The sequence below is a fragment of the Carettochelys insculpta genome, chromosome 1 (genome assembly GCF_033958435.1).
Source record: "Carettochelys insculpta isolate YL-2023 chromosome 1, ASM3395843v1, whole genome shotgun sequence".
Classification (NCBI taxonomy): Eukaryota; Metazoa; Chordata; order Testudines; family Carettochelyidae; genus Carettochelys; species Carettochelys insculpta.
Window position 1 is genome coordinate 32,548,295 of NC_134137.1, and position 20,824 is coordinate 32,569,118.

The 20,824-nt window shown below is 46.1% G+C and overlaps 1 protein-coding gene across 1 annotated transcript in view; it reads left to right on the forward strand.

Moving 5' to 3' along the window:
- The first annotated feature begins 999 nt into the window (after positions 1 to 999).
- PIWIL4 (piwi like RNA-mediated gene silencing 4) overlaps positions 1,000 to 20,824 on the forward strand; it is a 63,104-nt gene continuing 43,279 nt past the window's right edge. The window contains exons 1-7 of the mRNA XM_074983480.1: positions 1,000 to 1,101; positions 2,574 to 2,679; positions 3,199 to 3,324; positions 5,810 to 6,024; positions 10,541 to 10,662; positions 14,931 to 15,011; positions 15,569 to 15,766. Coding sequence (XP_074839581.1) covers positions 1,000 to 1,101; positions 2,574 to 2,679; positions 3,199 to 3,324; positions 5,810 to 6,024; positions 10,541 to 10,662; positions 14,931 to 15,011; positions 15,569 to 15,766 — 950 coding nt within the window. The remainder of the gene's footprint in view (positions 1,102 to 2,573; positions 2,680 to 3,198; positions 3,325 to 5,809; positions 6,025 to 10,540; positions 10,663 to 14,930; positions 15,012 to 15,568; positions 15,767 to 20,824) is intronic.

Sequence of the window (20,824 nt, forward strand, 5' to 3'; positions counted from 1 at the left end):
ACCCGCTTATGCTCCAAAATATCTGTTAGTCTATAGGGTGCCACAGGATTTCTTGTTGTTTTTGCAGACACAGACTAACAGGGCTACCCTTCTGCCACTTGTCCAGTGTAACAGCAACGAAGGCTCCTGTGGCACCTTATAGACTAAGAGAAAAGTTCTGAGCATGAGCTTTCGTGACCACAGGCTCCCTTCATCAGATGCTGCTGCATCTGATGAAGGGAGCCTGTGCTCATGAAAGCTCATGCTCAAAACTCTTCTGTTAGTCTATAAGGTGCCACAGGAGCCTTCGTTGCTGTTACAGATCCAGACTAACAGGGCTACCCCTCCAATACTTGTCCAGTGTAGTTTCTCAGGGCAGGCGGGGGCCGGAGCACTGATCTCTCACGGCCTTTCCTTGGGCTGCAGCCGACTCTGTGGGTCTGACATCGTGGGAAATCCCTCCCCACCCTACCCCAGGGCCGGCTCCTACGCTAGAACCCCCCGCAAGGCGCTGCAGCGGCTTAGTCCGGGCACGCGCCTTCACGGGTACCTCTCACGTGTCTGCAACGCTCGCTCCGCCCCCCTCCGCGGGGCCGTACAGCCGAGAGGGACCAGGAGGGGCGTGGCTTGCAGGCGGCGCGCGCGGCTTTCCTCAGTGTCACGTGCGGTAGCGAAGCGCGGGAATCGCTGCGGGTGGGGCTGGTGAGCGCGTGGAGGGGTGCTCGGCTCGGCTCGGCTCGGCTCTCAGTCCTCTCACCCGCTCGCAGGCCGGGGTCTTCGGCGATCCCGCGGCTCTCCCCCGCCCCCGGTGTCCTTGCAGCCGTTGCGGCTCGCCATGCTCCCAGTCCCTCCCGCCAGCCCCCACTGGAACCCCCCGAGCCGGCTCCGTCGCGCCCGGCCCTGCCTCGCTGTGACCCGGGGGGGTGGGTGTGTGTGGCGTCTAGCGCGGTTGTAACAGCTCCGCCCGCGGCAGCGGCTCTCACACCCTCGGGTCCGTGTTTCCTGCTTGCAGAGCTGCGCATGGACGTGAGCGGGCGGGCCCGGGCCCGGGCGCGGGGACAAGCACTGCCGGGCGGCGGCGGCGGCAGCGGCAGCGGGCAGCCGGGCTCCCTCCTGCGGCCGGTGCGTACTTCTCTCCGTGCGGCGCTTCGGGTCCTGTGCCCGCGCTGACCGTCAGCTCCTCCAGCGTGTCCTTCGCCCGAGTTCCTGACGAGCCTTGGCGTTCTGTGCTCTCTGCCCCGGCTTGTTCCGGCCCCCACCTCATGGTGGGGCCGCTACGTGCCCGGCTCACCAGGGGCAGCCATCCTCCCCTACAGGGGGAAGCTGTGAGATGCACTTTTCCCTGGTGCCCCCTGTCGCTTTCCTGTGTGATATGATTGTAGGAGCCAGAGACTGGCAACTGGTTCTTGTCCTTGACACTGTAGCGTGAATCCAGGTCCTGCATTATTTCATTCCTTCCCATGACTTAATTTACCTTTATTTTTGGATTAATCACCGAAATTTACAATCAGGTATATTATGATCTCCTTCAGTGGAACAAAATAGCTACTTTGGTACACCTTATCTGTTTGCATAGTAACAGAGAGGAAGCAGTGGTAGTCTATACACTGTCAAAACAAAAAGCAGTCAAGTGGCACTTTGAAGACTAGCAAAATAGTTTATTAGGTGAGCTTTCGTGGGACAGACCCACTTCTTCAGACCATAGCCAGATCTGGTCTGGCTATGGTCTGAAGAAGTGGGTCTGTCCCACAAAAGCTCACCTAATAAAACTATTTTGTTAGTCTCTAAAGTGCTACTTGACTGCTTTTTGTTCTTATCTGTTTGTTGTCTTGAAAGACACAAACTGCAAACTTGTAACCTGAATTCTCGTTTTTACACAGACATTGGAAAGCCAAGGCCTGCATTTAAGATGTATTTAATAGTCCTTCAGGACAATTTGTCAGTGTGCCCCTTCAGTCATGGCACTCAGTTTTTCATTTTTATGGAAATGGGAAGGGTTGAAGAATGCCTTCTTTATCAAGAAGGTGTGAAATCTGCTATTCAAAATTAAGCAACACATTTTTTTTTTGACTAGTAGAGTATTATGTATGTAGCCTCAAAAATATTGAACAAAGGCGCACTGTTATTAATGTTTGTTGGAAAAACTGGAGAAATGCTGGGGAATTTTCTGGAGTGAATTCTGTTAGTGTTGTTTTAAATTGAAGAGTTTTTTAAAAGTAGTAGACAGCGGATTGTATTTGTCTCAGGCTTTCTGTTGTTTTTGTGTGAGCAGCTTTGTGTATAAATTATCTCAGTTCACTAAGGCTGTGATTTGGCAGTCTATCTTAATCAGCAATGCATTAAAGTATGGGAGGGAGGGGGCTTCTGCAAAACCAGAGACAATGTTGTTTCTACTATGTAATGACTGCCTCTGTTCTGTGCGTCATTGACATTTCTGTACACTATCACCTGTGCTGTACTTGGTGACTTTAAGAAATGAAATTAAATCTCTTGAGAATTCACACCTAATTATGACATCAGGCTATGTACAGAGTAACTATTTTGTATCGAAGACATTTTCCATCTCATGGACATCCCTTATTCATTTGTCATAGGTTTGTTCTACAAGTGATGACTCCTTGGCTGTTAGGACTTCACAGTCTGAGAGAGAAACCTCAACTTTCTATGGTTGCAGAGGGACCCCAAGACTTACACAGCAGTGTGAGAGCGCAGCTATATTAATTGTCTCACTTTGACAGCTCTGCCCTAAAGAGCTTATCTGTTTATTTTCTGTACAGGGCAAAACATCTTGTTAAGCATCATTTTTTCTTGTTAACTATGGTAAAGTAGCTTGTTTTCTGACTGGATGTGTTGTATAGAGTAGGAGGCTTTAGACCAAAAGAAGTATAAAGATATGAATGCGTTGCAAATCTTGCATAAAATTATGAAAACGTTGTCATTGTCTTGCTATTGTCTTTAAAAAGGGATTTGAAAAATAAATCTCTTTAAAATAACTTAATACTGTTGTGACAATCATGGTAACTCAGCACTGGATTATTAAAATGTGATTTTGCATCTATATATTTTATGTGCTGCTATCCAAATAAAAATCCAGTTTAACATATTCCAATTAAACAGCCTAATTCTTGCTAACAGATTCAAATTTATGAATTAGGCAGTTTCATTGGATTTAACAAGGAATGAATACATTTTACAGTTCCTTCTATATTTCTGTTCAAGATGGTCTTTCTGCTGGGGATTCTGGATACACATTGTTGGAGAGAGGAGGAAGGACCCGATGTAACTTTCAAGATTTGGGAGTGAATACTAGAGAGACTATAGCACATGTGAAAGACTGTAAAACAGGTAGAGTAATTCCATTTCCTTCAGATTAGCTTTGCCTTCTAAAGGCCTGATGTGGAAGAGGTGCTGAGTACCAGTTGATTTCAGTGAGTTGCAAGGGCTCTATATGTGTCAGTGGAAAACCCACAGTATTTGATTAGTGCGTGGATACTTGAAAATACGTACGTGCAACATGCTGAGAGCCCTTAACTTGGAGCTGTTGCTTACCTCAGAATATATTTTCAGTTCCTTAACAAAGTTCCCAATTGTCGAGAAAATGTTTAGGATGTCTAATTTTTAACAACTATAAATTCTTTTTGTGTTACTTGCATAAGATATTCAACTTCCTTGGCATCTGAAGTAAAGGTTTCCTAACATGACATAATATGTTTTGCTTTGGCTGTTCTGGCAGGTGTTGTTGATATGGTGGATCCAAAGGATTCGTATATCTAACCAGAAATAAATATTTTAGTTAAAAGAAAATCTTTTTGGGTAAGGTGTGCGGTAAATAAATCTCATATTTGTTAAATGAAGTATCAGTATTTGGAAATTCACTTCAAACATTGTTCAAAGTAAAATAAAATATCTATCAATAGGGAATTCTGATTTTATTGTTCTAGAGAAAAATGTAATCTCTGATGAAGAAAAAAATTGTACTAGAATGGAAATGTTATCTTGTGGTGTAGCAAAAGACCAGAAGTAAGATCTGTATACTGTGAGTGGATCTGCCACAAAATTTTTTGTGAGACTTATGTAAATTTACCTGTAAAGTTTTATATGCTTAAGGGGTTGTCTCCACTCTTGGGTGATGGATGCTGTGGCAGTCAATCCCCTGGGGGTTGATTTAGCAGGTCAAATAGAGACCTGCTAAATCAACTGCATACCATTTGTTCTTTGACACTCTAGTACTCCACTGGAACAAAAAGCATAAGGTAAGGCAACAGAAAAGTTCTTCGTGTTCTAGCTCGGTGTAGACACTTCAGTAAGTTGATCTAAGCCACGCTGATGCCAGGTACATCTTTCAGGCATAGGCTAAATACTAGGTTACATATAGCTATATATAATTACATGTGACTTACCAATAACATCCAGTGCTCCCACATCTCACCAACAACTACGTTACAGCGGCCCTTCAAGTCAGAGATATGGCTTGGTTGGGACCTTTCGTGGTGGACACGTCCGGGTGATCAGGCCGGGGTCTGCTGTCTGGACTGGAAGTTGCTAGCCTCCGCCTTGTGTTCAGGAGCCCACACCCTTATTCCTGCTAAATCACCTTTTATACTGTTTCTTACTTGGGGGTTCGATACCTGGCCAATTAAAGCGTTTGTTACCTAATTTGGGCTTTCTATCCTCCTGGCCTGTCAGAACATGTTACAAGATTTCCTCTGTCCTTGGTCTTTTTCTGAACCTCCCCTGGGACCCTCTGATATTGTACAACCAAGATGTTCTCTTTGGGGGGCTTCCAGCTACTAGCCCCAGCTCTTCTCTTTGGGGGCTTACTATCTGCTTGTCAGGATGTTCTCTTTGGGGACTCTCCAACTACTTGTCAACTTTCTGATTTCTTTCTCCTGGCCTGACTTGAGACCTTCCCGCCGTTGTATGATAGCGTTCCAAGATGGAGTGTATGGTCATTCTGCCTTGCGAGTGAGGCCCGGCCACCAGGTGCTCGTGCTCCCACAGTTGAATGCGTATATCTTGTGTTTACATGAGAGGCAGGGGGAGGGGGGCTGGCAAGACCCCACACCCCTGTGGCTGGAGCCTTGTCCTTCCCTTCCCCTAGCCACATGGCTGTCAGACAAAGGAAGGGAGGGATGGCTGTGCAGCTGGGGGAAGGGAGGTAAAAGGCTCTTAGCCTGGTTCCTGGCTGCCTGCTTGCAGAAAATGGGAAGCTGACCAGCCATGAGCTGATCAGTTTCCCAGGTCCGTCAAGCAGCAGGAAGCCAGGAACCAAGTGGCAGCCTGGTTCTTGGCTCCCCTGCCCTGGGGGGTACCAGGAAACTGACCAGCCATGAGCTGGTCAGTTTTCCAGGTCCCAAGGGGTGGGGAGCCAGGAAACTGATCAGCCCCAGTGGGTAGGTTTCCAGGCTCCTGCAAGCCCAGAGGAGCCAGGAACCAGCATGCAGTCTGGTTCCTGGCTCCCCTTGACTTGCATGAAAATTCAAGTTACATGAGGGTTGCAGGAATGCAACACCTGCATAACTTGAGGGTTTACTGTAATATATATTGGCAGCAGGAAAATGCTTTTTTTCCAGTCCATTTTTATCATCTTTTGTTTCCTCAGATGTTGTGTTCCATTTAAATGTATTGATATTGGCATACTTCATATGGTATTCATTTTGATTGACTTGCATTTGTGCACTGACCCATGACTTGACTTGTTAAAAATAATCTGTTTCTTACAGTTACTGGGCATTACAGTATTGCCTGCCATTATTTAATACAACTTTAGTATTGGTAGTAATATTTGTTTTAAGTTTATTTTAAACTAAGTTTCTTTTATCTGTTTCAGGATCCTGTGGCATTCCTGTCAAAGTGGTCACAAATCTATATAGCTTAGGTTTGCCCAGGGAATGGCAGCTTTACCAATACCACGTAACGTTTTGTCCAGAGTTGGAATCAAAGCGTCTGCGCTTTGCTTTGCTTTACAGCCATGCTGAACTTCTTGGAAAAGCTAAAGCATTTGATGGCACTATCCTTTTTCTTTCTCGAAAGCTGGAAAATCAGGTGAAATTTTTGCACTGTTGCATAACAAAGCCAAAGCAATCTTAATTATGACCTTTGTGTTGGTAGGCTGAAATGATCCCCTCTTCCAAAATGTTTATAGGCAGTCCCCGACTTACAAATACATCAACTTATGACCATTCATGCTTACGACCAACCTCCAGCTCATGCCCCCACCATGTGCCCCACCTGGCTTCCCCCACTGGGGGGTTCCAGCTGCACACTTGGGGCTCCCCTCCATACCCCACAGACCCAATGTTCCCAACCCCTGTGTGGCTCCAGATCACGCCCCCCCCCACCACTTGGCTGGCTCAGCATGCACGGGGCTCCAACCTGCCTCTCCTGCTGAAGCATCCCCATTCAACCCCTCCCCTGCTTGGCTCAGCGCCTCCCCCTCCCCGATGGCGCCAACTCACCCCCCCCCATGCATGGGGCTCTGACTTCAACCGGTGCCTGGGGCTCCAGCCCCTTCCACTCAACCACCCTGCTCTGGTGCACCCCCTGTTCAACCTCGCCACTTGGCTCAACCCCTCCCTCCTGCGACTCCTGCTCACGCCACCCTCATGCTTGGGTCTCTGTCTGTCAGCCTTTGGCGGCATGTGCAGGGGTTGTAACCCCTCTTGGCCTGGCTGAACAGCCTCCTGCATGTGCTGGGCTTTCAGCAGCCAGCGCATGCAGGGCTCCATCTATCAGCTACTGCAGGCACATGAGGCTCTACCCCCCTCACCCTAGCTAACCCCCCTCAACACCCCATGGCCCCAGCTCACACTTCTTGGCATGCAGGGCTCCAGCTCCAACCCCCTGGCTGGGCTCAACCCCTGCCCCAACCCCCTGCTGCCTGGGTCCAACCCCTGAAGCCCCAGCTGAATTGCACCCTCCTATCATCCCTGCTGTTGTAAACCACCCCAGGCTTAACCCCCGACCTCCTCTCATGGCCCCAACCCAAGCTGTCCCCGACTTACACGAAATTCATGCTACACGAGGGTTGTGTGGAACGCAGCTGTCACGTACCTCAAGGGATTGCAGTATAAAGGTATTTCTGACTTATGACCAAATCAAGTTACGACCAGGTGTTCGTAATGTAACCTGTTCATAAGTTGGGGACTATCTGTGTATTTTTTTGTTTAAAAGAGTTTAAATAGCTTTGTGACCAAGTCATTGGTTCCTTCCTATCCCCCAACACCTTATCTAAAGTTTGTCTAATGTAGACAACATCTGCTGGAGGGGATGGTTTAGTAAACTGAACATTATGTGAAATAACGGAATCAATTCAGGGTTTGTAGAGCAAGGGAAAAAGAAAGTTACCTGTCACTAGTAGGACTAGTTAATGAAGCAAATTAAGCTGGAAGTTTTTCATTCCTGCAGATGTCAAAGGTGCTCTTGTGATACATAAACCAGCTAAGATCTCTATTCAGGTCAAGGTTAAAGGTGTTTAAATTTGTTAATGAATTCCAGTTCAGATGTCTCCCTCTGTAATCTTACAGTACAATTCTGTGGTTGGAAAATGGTTACTTTTAAATCCATTATTGAATGTCCAGAGTGGTTAAAATGATTGCTTATAGATTTACAGATATATTGGAGCGTAAACTTTTGTGACAAAGCCAAAGTGGGTCTTTGCCCACAAAAGCTTATGCTCCAGTATATCTGTTAGTCCAGGGGTCTGCAACTGAAATAGCGAAAAGAGCTATTTTTTTCAAATTCAGTTACAAAACCAATACTTCAAGAGCCGCAGTGCACGTGAATATGAGATGGTCCTTAACAAATAACATCAGACCGTACTGTGTCACCCTATTTTAAGAACAGTGCGCACATAGTGGTTTGTACCAGTTAGAAAATTGTTACCCCACCTCCAGACTTTACCTGCTTTACCCCCCATCTTACAGACCATGCCCCACCCCCAGGCTTAACCCCTATCAGCCCCAAACCAGTCCCCCCCGCCCCCAGGATTTACTTGCCTGAGACCACTGCTTCTCTTGCTGCTCCCCCTGCTGCCTAGGTTTTTGTTTTCAGGGCAGTTCAAAGGGAAGTGACTGATTTAATCTGTAAGAAGCGGAAAGCCCAGAGTTGGGGGGGCAGACATCCTGCAGCACCCTGAGGTGGGTGGGACTCACTGTGCTGGGTGCACACCCTTGGCTTGACACAACTGAGGCAAGCTGCGCAGTCCAGCCCCGCTTGCACTGGTTTGTGAAAGGCAGGAGGTTCGAGCAGTCCTTTGCATTGGACAGCAGCTCCAGTGTGACTGGGAGGCAGCACTCTCTCTTCATCCCTCTGCCAGCCAGCAGCTGCATGGCTTCCTCCTCCCTCAGCACAGCTCTGGCAGTGCAGGCTTAACTACCCCTGCCCCCAGCTCCCCTTCCCCTGCATGCAGTGTGCAGGTGGCTGGCGGCTTCCTGTTCCGGGGCTGCCTGCTGCTGTTGACACCACTTGCAGCTCTGGAGGCTGCTGCTGCTTAAACGAAATAACCCAAAGGCTGTTTTAACAGTGGTCTTTGTTTAAGCGGTGGCAGCCTCTGGAGCGGCAAGTGGAGTCAGCAGCATTAGCACTTGGAGCCACAAATGGCTCCTCAAAGAGCCGCAGGATGCTGACCCCGCTGTTAGTCTACAAGGTGCTACAGGACTTCTTGTTGTTTTTGGGTATACAGACTAACACAGCTACGCTTCTGGTACTTGCATACAGGATTGTGTGTAACAATTCCTAATGTCAGATAGGAAGTGTTGTCATTTTTTGCAGAGATTATTCAGTTTCTTTGTAGGGGAGCATTGCAGGCACTTGATGGTATACAGCGTTCGTGGATATATAGGTGTATGAGCTCTTGATGTTGTGGCTGATATGGTTAGGTCCTGTGACGGTATTGCTTGCACAGATATATGGACAGAGTTGACAACAGGGTTTGTTGCAGGAATGGGTTCCTGGGTTACTGTTCCTGGGGTGTGGTTGCTAATGAAGATTTTCTGGGGGTGTGGGGCTGTCTGATGACCTAATAGCTCACGATAAATTTGTTAGTCTCTGAAGTTCCACAGGACTGCTTGTTGTCTGTGAATTTACAGACTACTGCGGCTACATCTCTGAGGATCAATTCAGTTAATTGTTTTTCCAAGGTAGATTTATTGAGTTACATGCATTTTATGCTCGTCTGCTCTGGGAAGCCCATAATAAAGATGGCACTTTCTGTAAGATTAGAATTTGTACCAATACTCTGGGCCAAAATTCCCCTAGCCTCTGTCTAGTGATGTGAGTTTCACATGCTGGTTGGCTCGTCTGACTTCCATCCTTCTACCCAGAGGTGCCTGCATTTCATTTGTACTGTAGGTATGTGAAAGTTTTGCCAATCTTTAGCTGAGCATAGCTCCCATTTGAACTATTTGTTGTATCTGTTAAGCTAAGAGTCTTCAGTTTCCAGGACTGTCAGTCTTACACTTCTGAAAACTTGAAAATACAGTATGTTTTTTCAAAAGTAGAAAAGGACAGAAATATGATGCACAGTTCTTTATTTTTGTGGAGCTTTACGTAGCACATTGTGGTCTTCACTTGACCATGTTAAAATTGTTATTGCACATCAGTTGTATTTCTCAATGTTTGGTGGCTTCACAAAAATTCTTCTATAGGTCTTGTTCAGTTATACTGCTAGCATACCAGTGATCTGCAATTTGAAACATATATTACTGGAACAGAAGGTGAGTGGGGGAAGAAAAGGATTTGCAAACCATTTGTTTAAATGGGTTTATTGAAGAAAAAGGGTTATACCATAGAAGTAGATTCTTTGGCACATAAATACATTTGAAGTCAACAGTAAGAAAGCCATGTGTTTTGGGGGAATAAAGATTGTCAGTAAACACAGGGGTCTGGATATGTTGGTCTAAGGCAGTGATGGGCAGCCATGAATAACTAGTGGACTGCACGAGTGGCCCTCCTTCACTTCAGTGGGCTGCAGCAGCACGTGGCCTACTCGAGCTCCACCTGTGGCCTTATCGTTCCCTGTCTTCTCCTTTCCCCTCAAGCGTTTCTCATGTATGGGAGCCCTTACGCTTCCTTGCTTTTCCCCCTCTGAGCACTTTTGGAGCATGCAAATATTCTGATTTGCACTCTGTCCTTTTCTTGCTCTCTCCCTCCCAGAGCTGGAATGCTGTTAACAGCTGATTTGTATCTTTCCAGCTTTGGGAGGAAGGGGCAAGTATGGAGATGGGAGCACAGGGCTGGGTGATTTACGTGCTCAAAAGGTGCTGGGAGAGAGGGGAGGGGAGAAAAAGTGCCAGGCTCCAGTGCCCCAGTACGGGAGAGTTGCCTGGGTGGAGAAGGCTGGCTAGGTGGTCTGCTGGCTGCAGGTAGAGCCCCAGTGGGCTGCAGGTTATTCACCACTGGTCACTATGATTAACTTGCTGAAAATCCATGAAAAGACAAATTGTCTGAAAGGTAATATAGGATACATTTTTGTGCTGTTAGACTTTTCACAACTATTACTCTGTATTCAAGGCAAGATGTGGGCTGGATATTGTATCTGTGTTTTTGAATTTTTTTTTAGGTTACAGAATTATCAAGTGTAACGAAAAGAGGTGAGACTGTAAATATCACCATTACACTAACAAATCAGCTAGCGTCAAGTTCCCCTGTGTGCATTCAGTTTTTCAATATCGTCTTTAAGAAGTAAGTGGTTCTGAAGGGGTTTGTCTTAAATTAACCTTTAGAGTTGGAGCATAAAATCATGGACTTAGCAAAATGTGAAAATTAATGAAAAGCTGCATATCTAATAACATCTGACTTTCAGTTTTTCAAGTAGTGCAAATGTGGATTGAACATCTTTTGGTTTATTGTATGTGATTAAAAACTTGTTATGAAATATTTACTGCCAAAAGTAGTTACAGAAAACAACTTTTAAAATTTCACTCAAACACCATTTACTCCAGTGAAGCCGCTTAGGCCAATAGTGAATTTTGACTGTTAAACATATTTGAGATGTTCTGTGCTGTTTCTTTACATGTGTGAAAACCTTTTTCTCAATGAAAGTCATTTAGGACCAACCTTGTTACGTAATTCTAAATAAACCGTGGATTGAGGGTTTTCATGTTTCTTAAAGATTTATGGGCTATGTTACAGAGGGCCATAATCAAACATCTGAATAAACTGTGCCCATCAATATGTGTACGCAAATTAAGTAACTGTGGTTTACTCAGCATATGATTATGTAGGTAAATATGAATTTTATACAGTGCAGTACTGGCACTACTTTGGATGCTAATTTGGTGTTCGAGGTCTACTGGAATACAGGAAAGTTTGTGGCTTACTTGCTTTTAAACAAAACCTGCATTTAGATGTAGCCATAATCCAGGTTTTTGACCAGTTTTAACCTGGAACTAATAATTCATAGCATCAAATCAAGGAAGAGTTGCTTACTTTACATCAGAGGTCAGCAACCTTTCCAAGGCTGAGTGCTGAAATTTGAGCTTTAGACATCTATGTACCATCAGAGTACTAGTAAAATAGAGCCCTTATTTTGAAATAACTTTAATAGTGTCTACATAACTCAACCGCTATTTCAAAATAACCTTTAGCGTATTTCTAAATTGATAAACCTCATTCTATGAGGAATAATGCCTATTTTAAAATAGGTGTTGTTAAGACAGGGAGTAGAGCCTATTTTAAAATAAGCCATAGTGTGTTAAATGGCTCTGTTTTAAAATAGGCTGTATCTGTGTAGACACTGTATTTTGAAACAGCTAAGTGCTGTTTTGAATGACTGTTTTGTGTGTAGCAGTGTTATATCAAAATAAGCTCTTCTGGAATATTTTGAAATTATTTTGAAGTAAGGCTCCTGTGTAGACATATCCTAATAGTCCTACTTACAACAGCTTCATTAATAAATAAAGATGCAGGGCTTTACAGTTAGGGTGGTGACTGGAAGCATTAGATGGTCTTTTGTTAACCCACAGGTTGCATGGCTTTGAGCAAGTTCCCGACTGCATAGGGGAGGAGGGGTAGAGCAGAGCTCCTCTCGTGTGCCAGTGCAAATCAGGTCACACGTGCCACTCTTGGCATGTGTGCCGGGGGTTGCTGACTCCTGCTTTAGGTTATTTTGTCTAAAAATGATTATCGTTTGTGAAAGAGCATACACAGTTTCTTATTTACCATTAAGTGCCTGTAAGTCTTTAATCCAAGCTTCAAATGATGGATATGGTCTTATGCAGGTCCTCTGCAGAGTCATGAATTTCATCTCTTGCCCAACATTTACCCCTTTCCAAATGCTAACTAGGGAATATAGCTTCTTATTCGTATTTAAACTCTTGACAAAATTCTCATTAACTTAATGAGGAGCAGAATTAGACCCATTCTGTACTCGGAAGTGCAGTATCTTTTAACCTGAATATTAAAAGGACATTAGCAGGAGATTTGTTATAGCATTATTCTTCTAGTAATGTATTATACTTCACGTGCTACTGAACAGAATGGAAGCACTTTCAGATGGATGATATCTTAAGATAAACAGCAGTGTTAAATGTGTAAACAATTGATAGAATATACCTGTTTCACAGTCTTTTCTCAGTTAGGCTAATTTGTATTATTGTTGACCACTTGTAAAATATATTCATTTATTTCTGTGGTTCATGCATTTTTGTGAGATTCCTTTCTGTTACACTCCTGATACTACTACGGAAAAAAAGGTTAGTTTTCTGGACCCATTGGGGTTCCATGTGTGGCCCATGAGACATTTTGTTTACCGTTGGCCATACACAGGGTTGCCAGATTCTGCTGCGTTTTGTCCATGTAGTTTTTTTCCTTCCGGTATTACAAAAGTGAAACTCAGGGCCATGTGAAGGGAGGTGCACCACATTGTGAGAGCCTTCGGCCCACTCTGCATCCAGTCAAAGTGCTGCTCCAGTTAATTTAGCATACTTTGCAAACCCTGGGTATCCACGTGGAGTTAGAAAAACTACCCTAACACAGCAGACTGTCTTAATTATGAAAAGCTTGTGGCCCACTAAGATGGAGGGCCACTCATTAGTTTAAGTTGCTCCTCACTGTTTTAGGATGCTAAAGGGCTCTTTTTTTCTGTAGTTAGGATTTGAAGTGGGACATGGATAACAGACAATATATTTCTTGATTATTAAAGAGAGGCTTGATCGTTGTTGTAAAACAAGATGTATAAAGCTGAATGATTTCATCTGATTCCAGGACTTTGAATGTATTGTTTGGAATACAATTAAGTGACATTAATAAGTAAATTAGACTTGTTCTTCTGTTGGGCATTAAAGAGATTATGGTGTGATAGGGCTGCTAGGAAGCTTTCCTCTTCTATTTGGTAGTGTTGGTGTGCTCTGTTAATCAGCTGCTGTGTTCACCATGCAGGCGGTGGGGATTCTGCATTTCGTTAGTAGGTAAAGTGTTTCCTGTTGATGCTGCACAGTTTTCAAAGTGCTTTGGAAGCCTTCTGGTGAAAGTATTACATAAATGTAAGATACTGTTGTTATTTAGGAGTATTATCTGTTGTTAAAGCTTTATTTATGGCCAAAGTTTTGGGCAGCAGAAGTCATATCCACTTGAATTTGAACTTGGTCTAATTTATGAGATTCTGTGCTTCCTTGTAGATCTTCAACATCTGGATAGCTCTATACGTGGAATTGTGTGCATTTGTTAAAGGACATTTTTACCTTTTTGTTCTTTTGGAGTGAATTCATGTCTTGCATCCCATGAGTGCAGGTGTATCTTAACTGTGTCTTAATCATATCTCACAGTGGTGTGGCCTCATTGCCTGCACACCAAGAACATTTGTACACTGCCACAAGACACAGATTCCAATGTGTGCTGCTTTGCAGCTGTGCCCCTCGGGGAAAGGTGGGACCCCACCCCTTGGAAGAGAGGCAGAAGGAGCTGGGCCTGCTTTGTTGTGTTGCCATGGCCAGTGAAGGGGGAGGGCGCAGAACAGCAGCAGGACTAGCACCAGCAGCAGCAGTCCACGCTCCCCACCCCACACTCACCAGCAGCATGGAGGAGGGAAGCGCAGCAAGGCAGCTCCAGCTTGTGCTGATCTCCATCTGTGGCACACTGCTTCCTGCCAGGGAGTGCAAGGGCAATCCCAACCCTCTCCTGGAGTGGTGTGGATGGAGCCACATTGCTGTGTCTCTTTCCCATTGCTGTCAGAGGGAGAGGGAGTGTGTGTGGGGGTTGGGGGGCAGGGGCAGTGTAGACTTGTGCTGCTGGTGCTGGCCCAGCTAGTCCCCAAGGCTGCCTCAGCTGGGGGAAGAGGTGGAATAGGGGCAGAGCCTGAGGGGAAAGAGGTTGTCCTGTCCTTTCACAGGGCTGGGTTGGGGGCACGTAGCTCATGTACACCTGTCAGCAGTTGCCGTTGTCTGTTTAAATTTTTTTCCTGCACAGTAGATTGTAAGATTTACTAGATATAGTATCATTTTCAGATCCACGTTGCTAGCTGGAAACTGCAGCAGTTTCTAGAGGATAGTTTTATTTGAAGACTATGGCTGCATGTAGACTTAACTTGAAGGTCTATGACTGCTGCACAATTTTTGGGATGCCAGTTGTATACCAAAAATCGACTTTGCAGCTGTCAACTTCCATGCCTGTCTTCACAGCTGAAGGTCGATGGGAGCGCTCCTCTCTGTCGACCTTCCTTAGTACTGTGTGGCTCAGGAGGCATTCCATGGTTGACATTGACCCTGGAATGTGCAGTTTTGTGTATGCATGGAATGGCATCCTGGAAGATCGACCTGGAGCGGTTGATCTTCTCCGGTAAGTATAGATATAGCCTGAAGCTAGATTTGAGGCTTCCTTTGTGAGTTCATTTTTTGTTATGAGTTTGGTTAACTTTTGATGATGTAATAATGTGCTAAAATATCTATTTTAAGTGAGTTCTAAGAAATACACTTAATATGTGATATGCTGAGAAATATGATGTTAATACACAGGGTTTTGAAAAAATTGTCCATGTACCAAGTTGGACGGAACTTCTACAGTCCTTCTGACCCACTGGAAATTCCCCAGCACAAGTAAGGTTTTTGGTTTGATTTGTTTCTCTCTCTAGTTCTAGAATTTTCTGGAAACCGTTTATGGGAACACACAAACCTTTTGCATTAGATCATGTGGGAGAATAGTTTTACATCTGCATCTTGTATGTGAACAGAATCCCTGCCATCATACTGAACCTTTGGTATTTTAATTCTTAGGATGTTCTGAATTAATAGAAGTTATATCAGGAACTTAGGTGCATAGTCTTCACTGTAAGGCAGAGCAGCAGCAGCAAGGAAAACTAGTGGTGGTACTCCTTGTATTACCATCAGAACAAAAAAGCAGCCTCCTGGACTACTTTTTTGTTTTGATAGTATATAGACTAGCTCGGCTATCTCTCTGTTTGTATTGCCAGTGTGAGAAGAGGGAGAGGTTATAATTCATGCATGTTTGGGTAGCAATAAATATACAAAACTTAATTTTTTTTTAAATATATGGCAGCCAAGATGGTGAAGCAGACCTACATTGTTAAACTTGTTACATTCAAAATTTAATTTTTTGTGTGTGTGTGTGTGTGTGTGTGTGTGTGTTCCATAAGGCTGACTCTTTGGCCAGGATTTGCTGTATCCATTACACGGTATGAGAACAGAGTGATGTTAAGTGCTGACGTGAGCCATAAAGTCCTTCGCAGTGAGACAGTTCTGCAATTCATGACACGTCTATACACCAGGATCGAGAGATCATGCTTCTTACAAACATGTGAAAAGGAACTGGTAGGCCTTATTGTGCTTACGAGGTAAAGATATAAGTAATTTTTGTTCCATTGGCTCAAGTTTCTTATCACCTAGAAATATTTTAGCACTTCTTTGCACTTAAAAGCTGCAGCGATTCTTATGTCTGTCATAAATTGAGTGGTTACATGGAAGGTGATGGTTGTCTGTTAAGGATTTTAGGTACATCTTGCTGTAGAAAGACCTGCAGAAGCTGGAGAGCATGAAAAATCATTAGGTGTCCGATAGAGAGGAAAAATGGGAGGTGGAAAATGTAGGTAAGGGAGAATTGCTAGTTTGTGTGGATGTTAGTCTGTGTGTCAGAGGTACTGGAGAAGTGTCCAGATCAGAAGGATATGTGCCTTACACAGGAGTGCATTGGGTGTGTCTGCAGGCAAAAGAAGCTTCTCTGGGAAGAATAGTGAAAAGGTACCAACCCTCCCTTTCTCAGGATTGCTGCCCCTTGGAGAGGCAGTGGGCCGTCACTGTGATCTTAGAGTTCTAGAAGACTGAGCTGGCCATTACTGACATTTCCCCCTGCGTGATCCTCTGATGGGAGATGAAGTTGGGGAAGTCTCAAAACTCCAGCAGAGCCTGGATTTGTACAAAACTTTGCTTATTACATGTACCACAATGTGTTGCCTTTTAAAAAAAAATATATATATTTTTTTTTTAAACAAAGTTTCAGGTGTCTAATGTTTTGTGGCCACTACTAAACCACTCTTGTGGTGAGGGAGCACACAATTTTCTTCTGTTTTCTGTGTTTGGGTTCCTTTTGTTTCTGGCCTGGAAGGAGAGATGGATGTGTCCACCTTGAATTTGATGACTTCAGAGCTTACACAGTGATCTGCAAATGCATCGCATATAATTATTTTTATGGTGCTGTGAGTAATTCCAGTCGTGTCAGCGTGAAGACTTGCAGTAGATAAAATCAGCACGTGTGTCTTTCCTGGTTTGGAGCCTGAGGTTATTTTAAACATAATTGTGTTATATTTACTCTAATAACTTGGTGATAATTTTATGTCTACTGGTACTGCTGTTAAACTGTGATTTGTAATTAACTGAAGTTTGGTTTGCTGTAGTATTTGATATGATTTTTTTAAGTTGTTATTGTACTACTGAAAATTCATTAAAGATGCAAGTTTTACCCTCTAAAAATGTTGATGGTAATGTCACATAAAACCATTAGGTAATGTCCTGATAACATTTGTTCTTCTTCGAGTGATTGCTCATGTGCATTCCAATTTGGGTGTGCGCCATGCACGTGCCCAGTTGCCAGAAGCTTTTTGCCCTAGCCGGTAGCCTTAGGGTCGGTGTGGCGCCCCCTGAGTGGTGCCTGTATGGCCACCCATATATGCACTGCCCCCCCCCCGCTCAGTTCTTTCTTGTTGCGCTGTCGGTTGCTGGAGCTTAACTCTTGTTGAGAGTTCGCTGTTAGCTTTTGTTGTTTTTAATTAGTTGTAAATAGTTGAGATATTATCTTTGTAGGAAATTAGCACTTAGTAAGCTGAGGTGGGTCTTTAACCCCCTCGGCGCCAGGTGATGCCTGGCTCTCTGGGTTTTAAAAACTGTTTTAAATGCGGCAAATGTATGCCCAAAAGTGACTCGCATAAAGCTTGTCTGGGCTGCGTCGGTGAGACTCGTCTCTGAGATCGTTGCTCTATCTGCAAGGCCTTCAAACCCAGGACTCTAAAAGATCGAGCTCAAAGACTGAAAGTTCTTCTGATGGAGTCAGCCTTGCGCCCGGAGCGTTCCTCGGCAGGAATGCAGAGTGATCCAGCACTGTCAGTGCTGTCAGAGGGCTCCTGGTGCTGAGAGCTGGACTCAGCGCCATAAGAGTCAGTCTCCGGTGCCTTGTAAGAAGAAGAGACGGGACTGGGGCCGTTCCCAAGAAAGAAGAGGGTGAAGACGGGAATCGGGAGAGTCTGCCAAATCGTGCCGTGAGCAGGGTCACGAAGTGTGGGCGTCGACTTCTGTGTGAGGCAGGAGCGTGTGCTCTCCCAGACTGCCCTCGACACCAGAAGCCTTTAGTGCTGCTCATGGCCTCCTGCAATTTATGGTGCCGCTACAAACGCCGCACCAGGAGCCTTCGTCACCCTTGCTCCAGACACCAGGTCAGGCTCCAGGGACCCTGGCATGGCTTCCGATGCCGGTGGGACCCCAACAATCCATTGGCACCATGCAAATGGGACAGAGCCTGCAGGAGCCAATGAGAGGTACGGGACCCTTGGCACCACCATGGTCATCGGTGTCAGGGTCCGCGTCGGAATTGGACTCCCTTTACTCCGGCTCGATGAGGAGCGAGAGTACAAGGTCATCCCGACGCAGTGGGCACCAGCGCCACTCCTGATGCTCCCTGGAAGGAGCATGGCAAAGGCCTCATGGGGGGCACCACAATGGCCCTTCTGGACCCTGTGGGTGATACACGAGGAGCAAGGGCGAGTTGCAGGACTCCTGTTCAGAGCGCCGGGCACTCCCCAGGTATTGAGATGAGAGCTGACAGCATCTCTGGGAGCCCCGCCGAAGGAGCAGGCAGAGTCATGGGCATTGGCACTGGCACCGATGGCAGTATGGGCACCGTTGTCGGCGTTGACATCGGCACCGGGTCAGTTAGAAGCGACCCAGGCATGGGTGCTGCCCTTACAGGCACTGGGAACTGTGGTGCAGTGGGCACTGGCACTGACCGAACCAATGCCGTCCCAGGTGCAGAGTGTCCCTGGTTTCGTAGCACCATACCAGGGACCACTAGGGGGTCCTCCATCCCAGGCACCGAGCACGGCACCACAGATTGTGGTGCCAGGGACTCAAGTAGCGGTGCCAGAATCCTCTGTATCAACAGGTTTGGAGGGTATGTTGCCCTCATCTTTGTCTTCTCCAGATGAGGCATTAGCTGGATCCTCTGCATCCCCAGTATTGGAGGATGGAGGCGTGTACCAGCAACTTTTGAGGAGGGTCGCCCAGAGCTTGGGGGTACAGGCAGAAGAGGTCAGGGATGAAGTAGATCCTGTCACAAACATCTTCTCAACCTCTGGACCGTCCAGATTGGCATTGCCTATTATAAAGACAATTGCCAGCACAGGTAAGACACTGTGACAAACCCCGGCCTCAGCCTTGCCCATGACTAGGAAAAATGAATGCAGGTATTTTGTCCCAGCACAGGGAAATGAACATCTGTTCACCCATCCTCCCCCTGACTCCCTTGTCATGGATGTAGTGAACAATAGGGAGAGACAGGGGCTTCAAGAGCCCTCCCCCAAGAACAAAGATGCCAAAAGACTGGATCTGTATGGTGGAAAAGTTTACTCCACAGGTGGTCTACAGTTGAGAATTGTTAACCAGCAGGCCATGGTTAGCAGGTATGCGTACAATATGGCCAGTTCCATGGACCGTTTCGCTGAACTGCTCCCCCCGGACGCCAAGACAGATTTTACAGCTCTGGTAGCGCAGCAGAGGCTCATATCCAGAGCAGCACTGCAGGCTGCCTAGATGCAGCTGATGCAGCCTCAGGTATTGCCATGTGAAGGGGAGCATGGCTTCATGTCTTGAGTCTCTCATAAGAGGTGCAGCAATCCATTCACGACCTCCCTTTTGAAGGCCCCTCTCTATTTTCAGAGAAAACGGATAAGAGACTTCATGAGATGAAAGACTCTTGGTCCACGTTATGCTTACTGTGTCTATACATACCAGCGACCCAGAGAAGACAGTTTAACCCTAAGCCCCAGTTCAGACAGTTCCCCCAGCAGCAACGGGATGGGAACAGGAGAAGGGGCCGCCATAATAGGAGGCATCAGGGTCACCAAACACAGGACCAGGGCCACCCTAGAACCCCTCCTGGGCCTCGACACCAATTTTGACAGGGCGGTCTGGAGCGATGCACCCTCCACTCCCATAGTTCCAGCCCAGGGTTTATTTTCACTCCACCTATCCCCATTCTACCATGCATGGTGCAGCATAACTTCGGACCAGTGGGTCCTCTGCACGATAAAAAAGGGATATGCTGTCCAATTTTCTTCTTATCCCCCTTCGCAGCCCCCTTCCCCATCCCTCTTCAGGGACCCCCTCATGAGAGAGCTCTCAGACCGGAGGTAGGAATCCTCCTCCAAAAGGGGGCTATAGAGGAAGTTCCCCATGAATTCCGGGGACAGGGATTTTATTCCTGCTATTTCCTAATCCCGAAAATGAAAGGGGGGCTGAGGCCCATCTTGGTCCTACGAAATCTCAACAAATTTGTAAGAAAGATAAAGTTTTGTATGACATCCCTGGGAATAATTATCCCAAGGCTGGAACGAGGGGATTGGTTTGCCGCTACAGGGTGCATATTTCAATGTAATAATTTATCCACCTCACAGGAGGTTCCTCAGATTTGTGCTAGGGAAGGACCATGATCAGTTTACAGTCCTCCTGTTTGAACTCTCCTCAGCCCCAAGAGTCTTTACCGAATGTACGTCAGTAGTGGCAGCCTTCTTACGCAGGCGGGGTGTGCATCTGTTCCCATACCTAGACGACTGGCTGATCAGGGGTCGTTCACAAGGACAGGTGTCAAAACATGTACAGCTAATAAGAGCAACGTGCAACGTTAGGCATCCTAGTAAACGAGGCGAAGTCTGTATTAGTCCCGACTCGAGTCATAGAGTTCGTAGGTGCATGTCTAGATGCAGAGCAAGCCAGAGCGTTTCTGCCACACAGCAGGGTCCAAGCAATGGCGGCTTGCATACAAGCCCTAATAAGGCTCCCAACCACAGCAGCCAGGGGATACCTCAGATTGTTGGGACACATGGCGGCATGCATGTTCGTAGTCGAGCATGCCAGGTTACGAATGCGTCCCTTTCAGATGTGGCTCGCCTCAGTATGCAGACCTGTCAGGAACAACATAGACAAGTTAGTCACAGTCCTCCCCCGAAGTGTCGACGACACTGCATTGGTGGCTGGAGGTCAGGTCAGTCTGCATGGGGTTACCTTTCAATCCCCCACAACCCTCCCTCTCCCTAGTCACAGATGCCTCAGACCTGGGCTGGGGAGAACACTTGGGGTACCACCAGACGCAGGCCCTGTGGGGCAAAACGGACGCTCATCTCCACATAAAT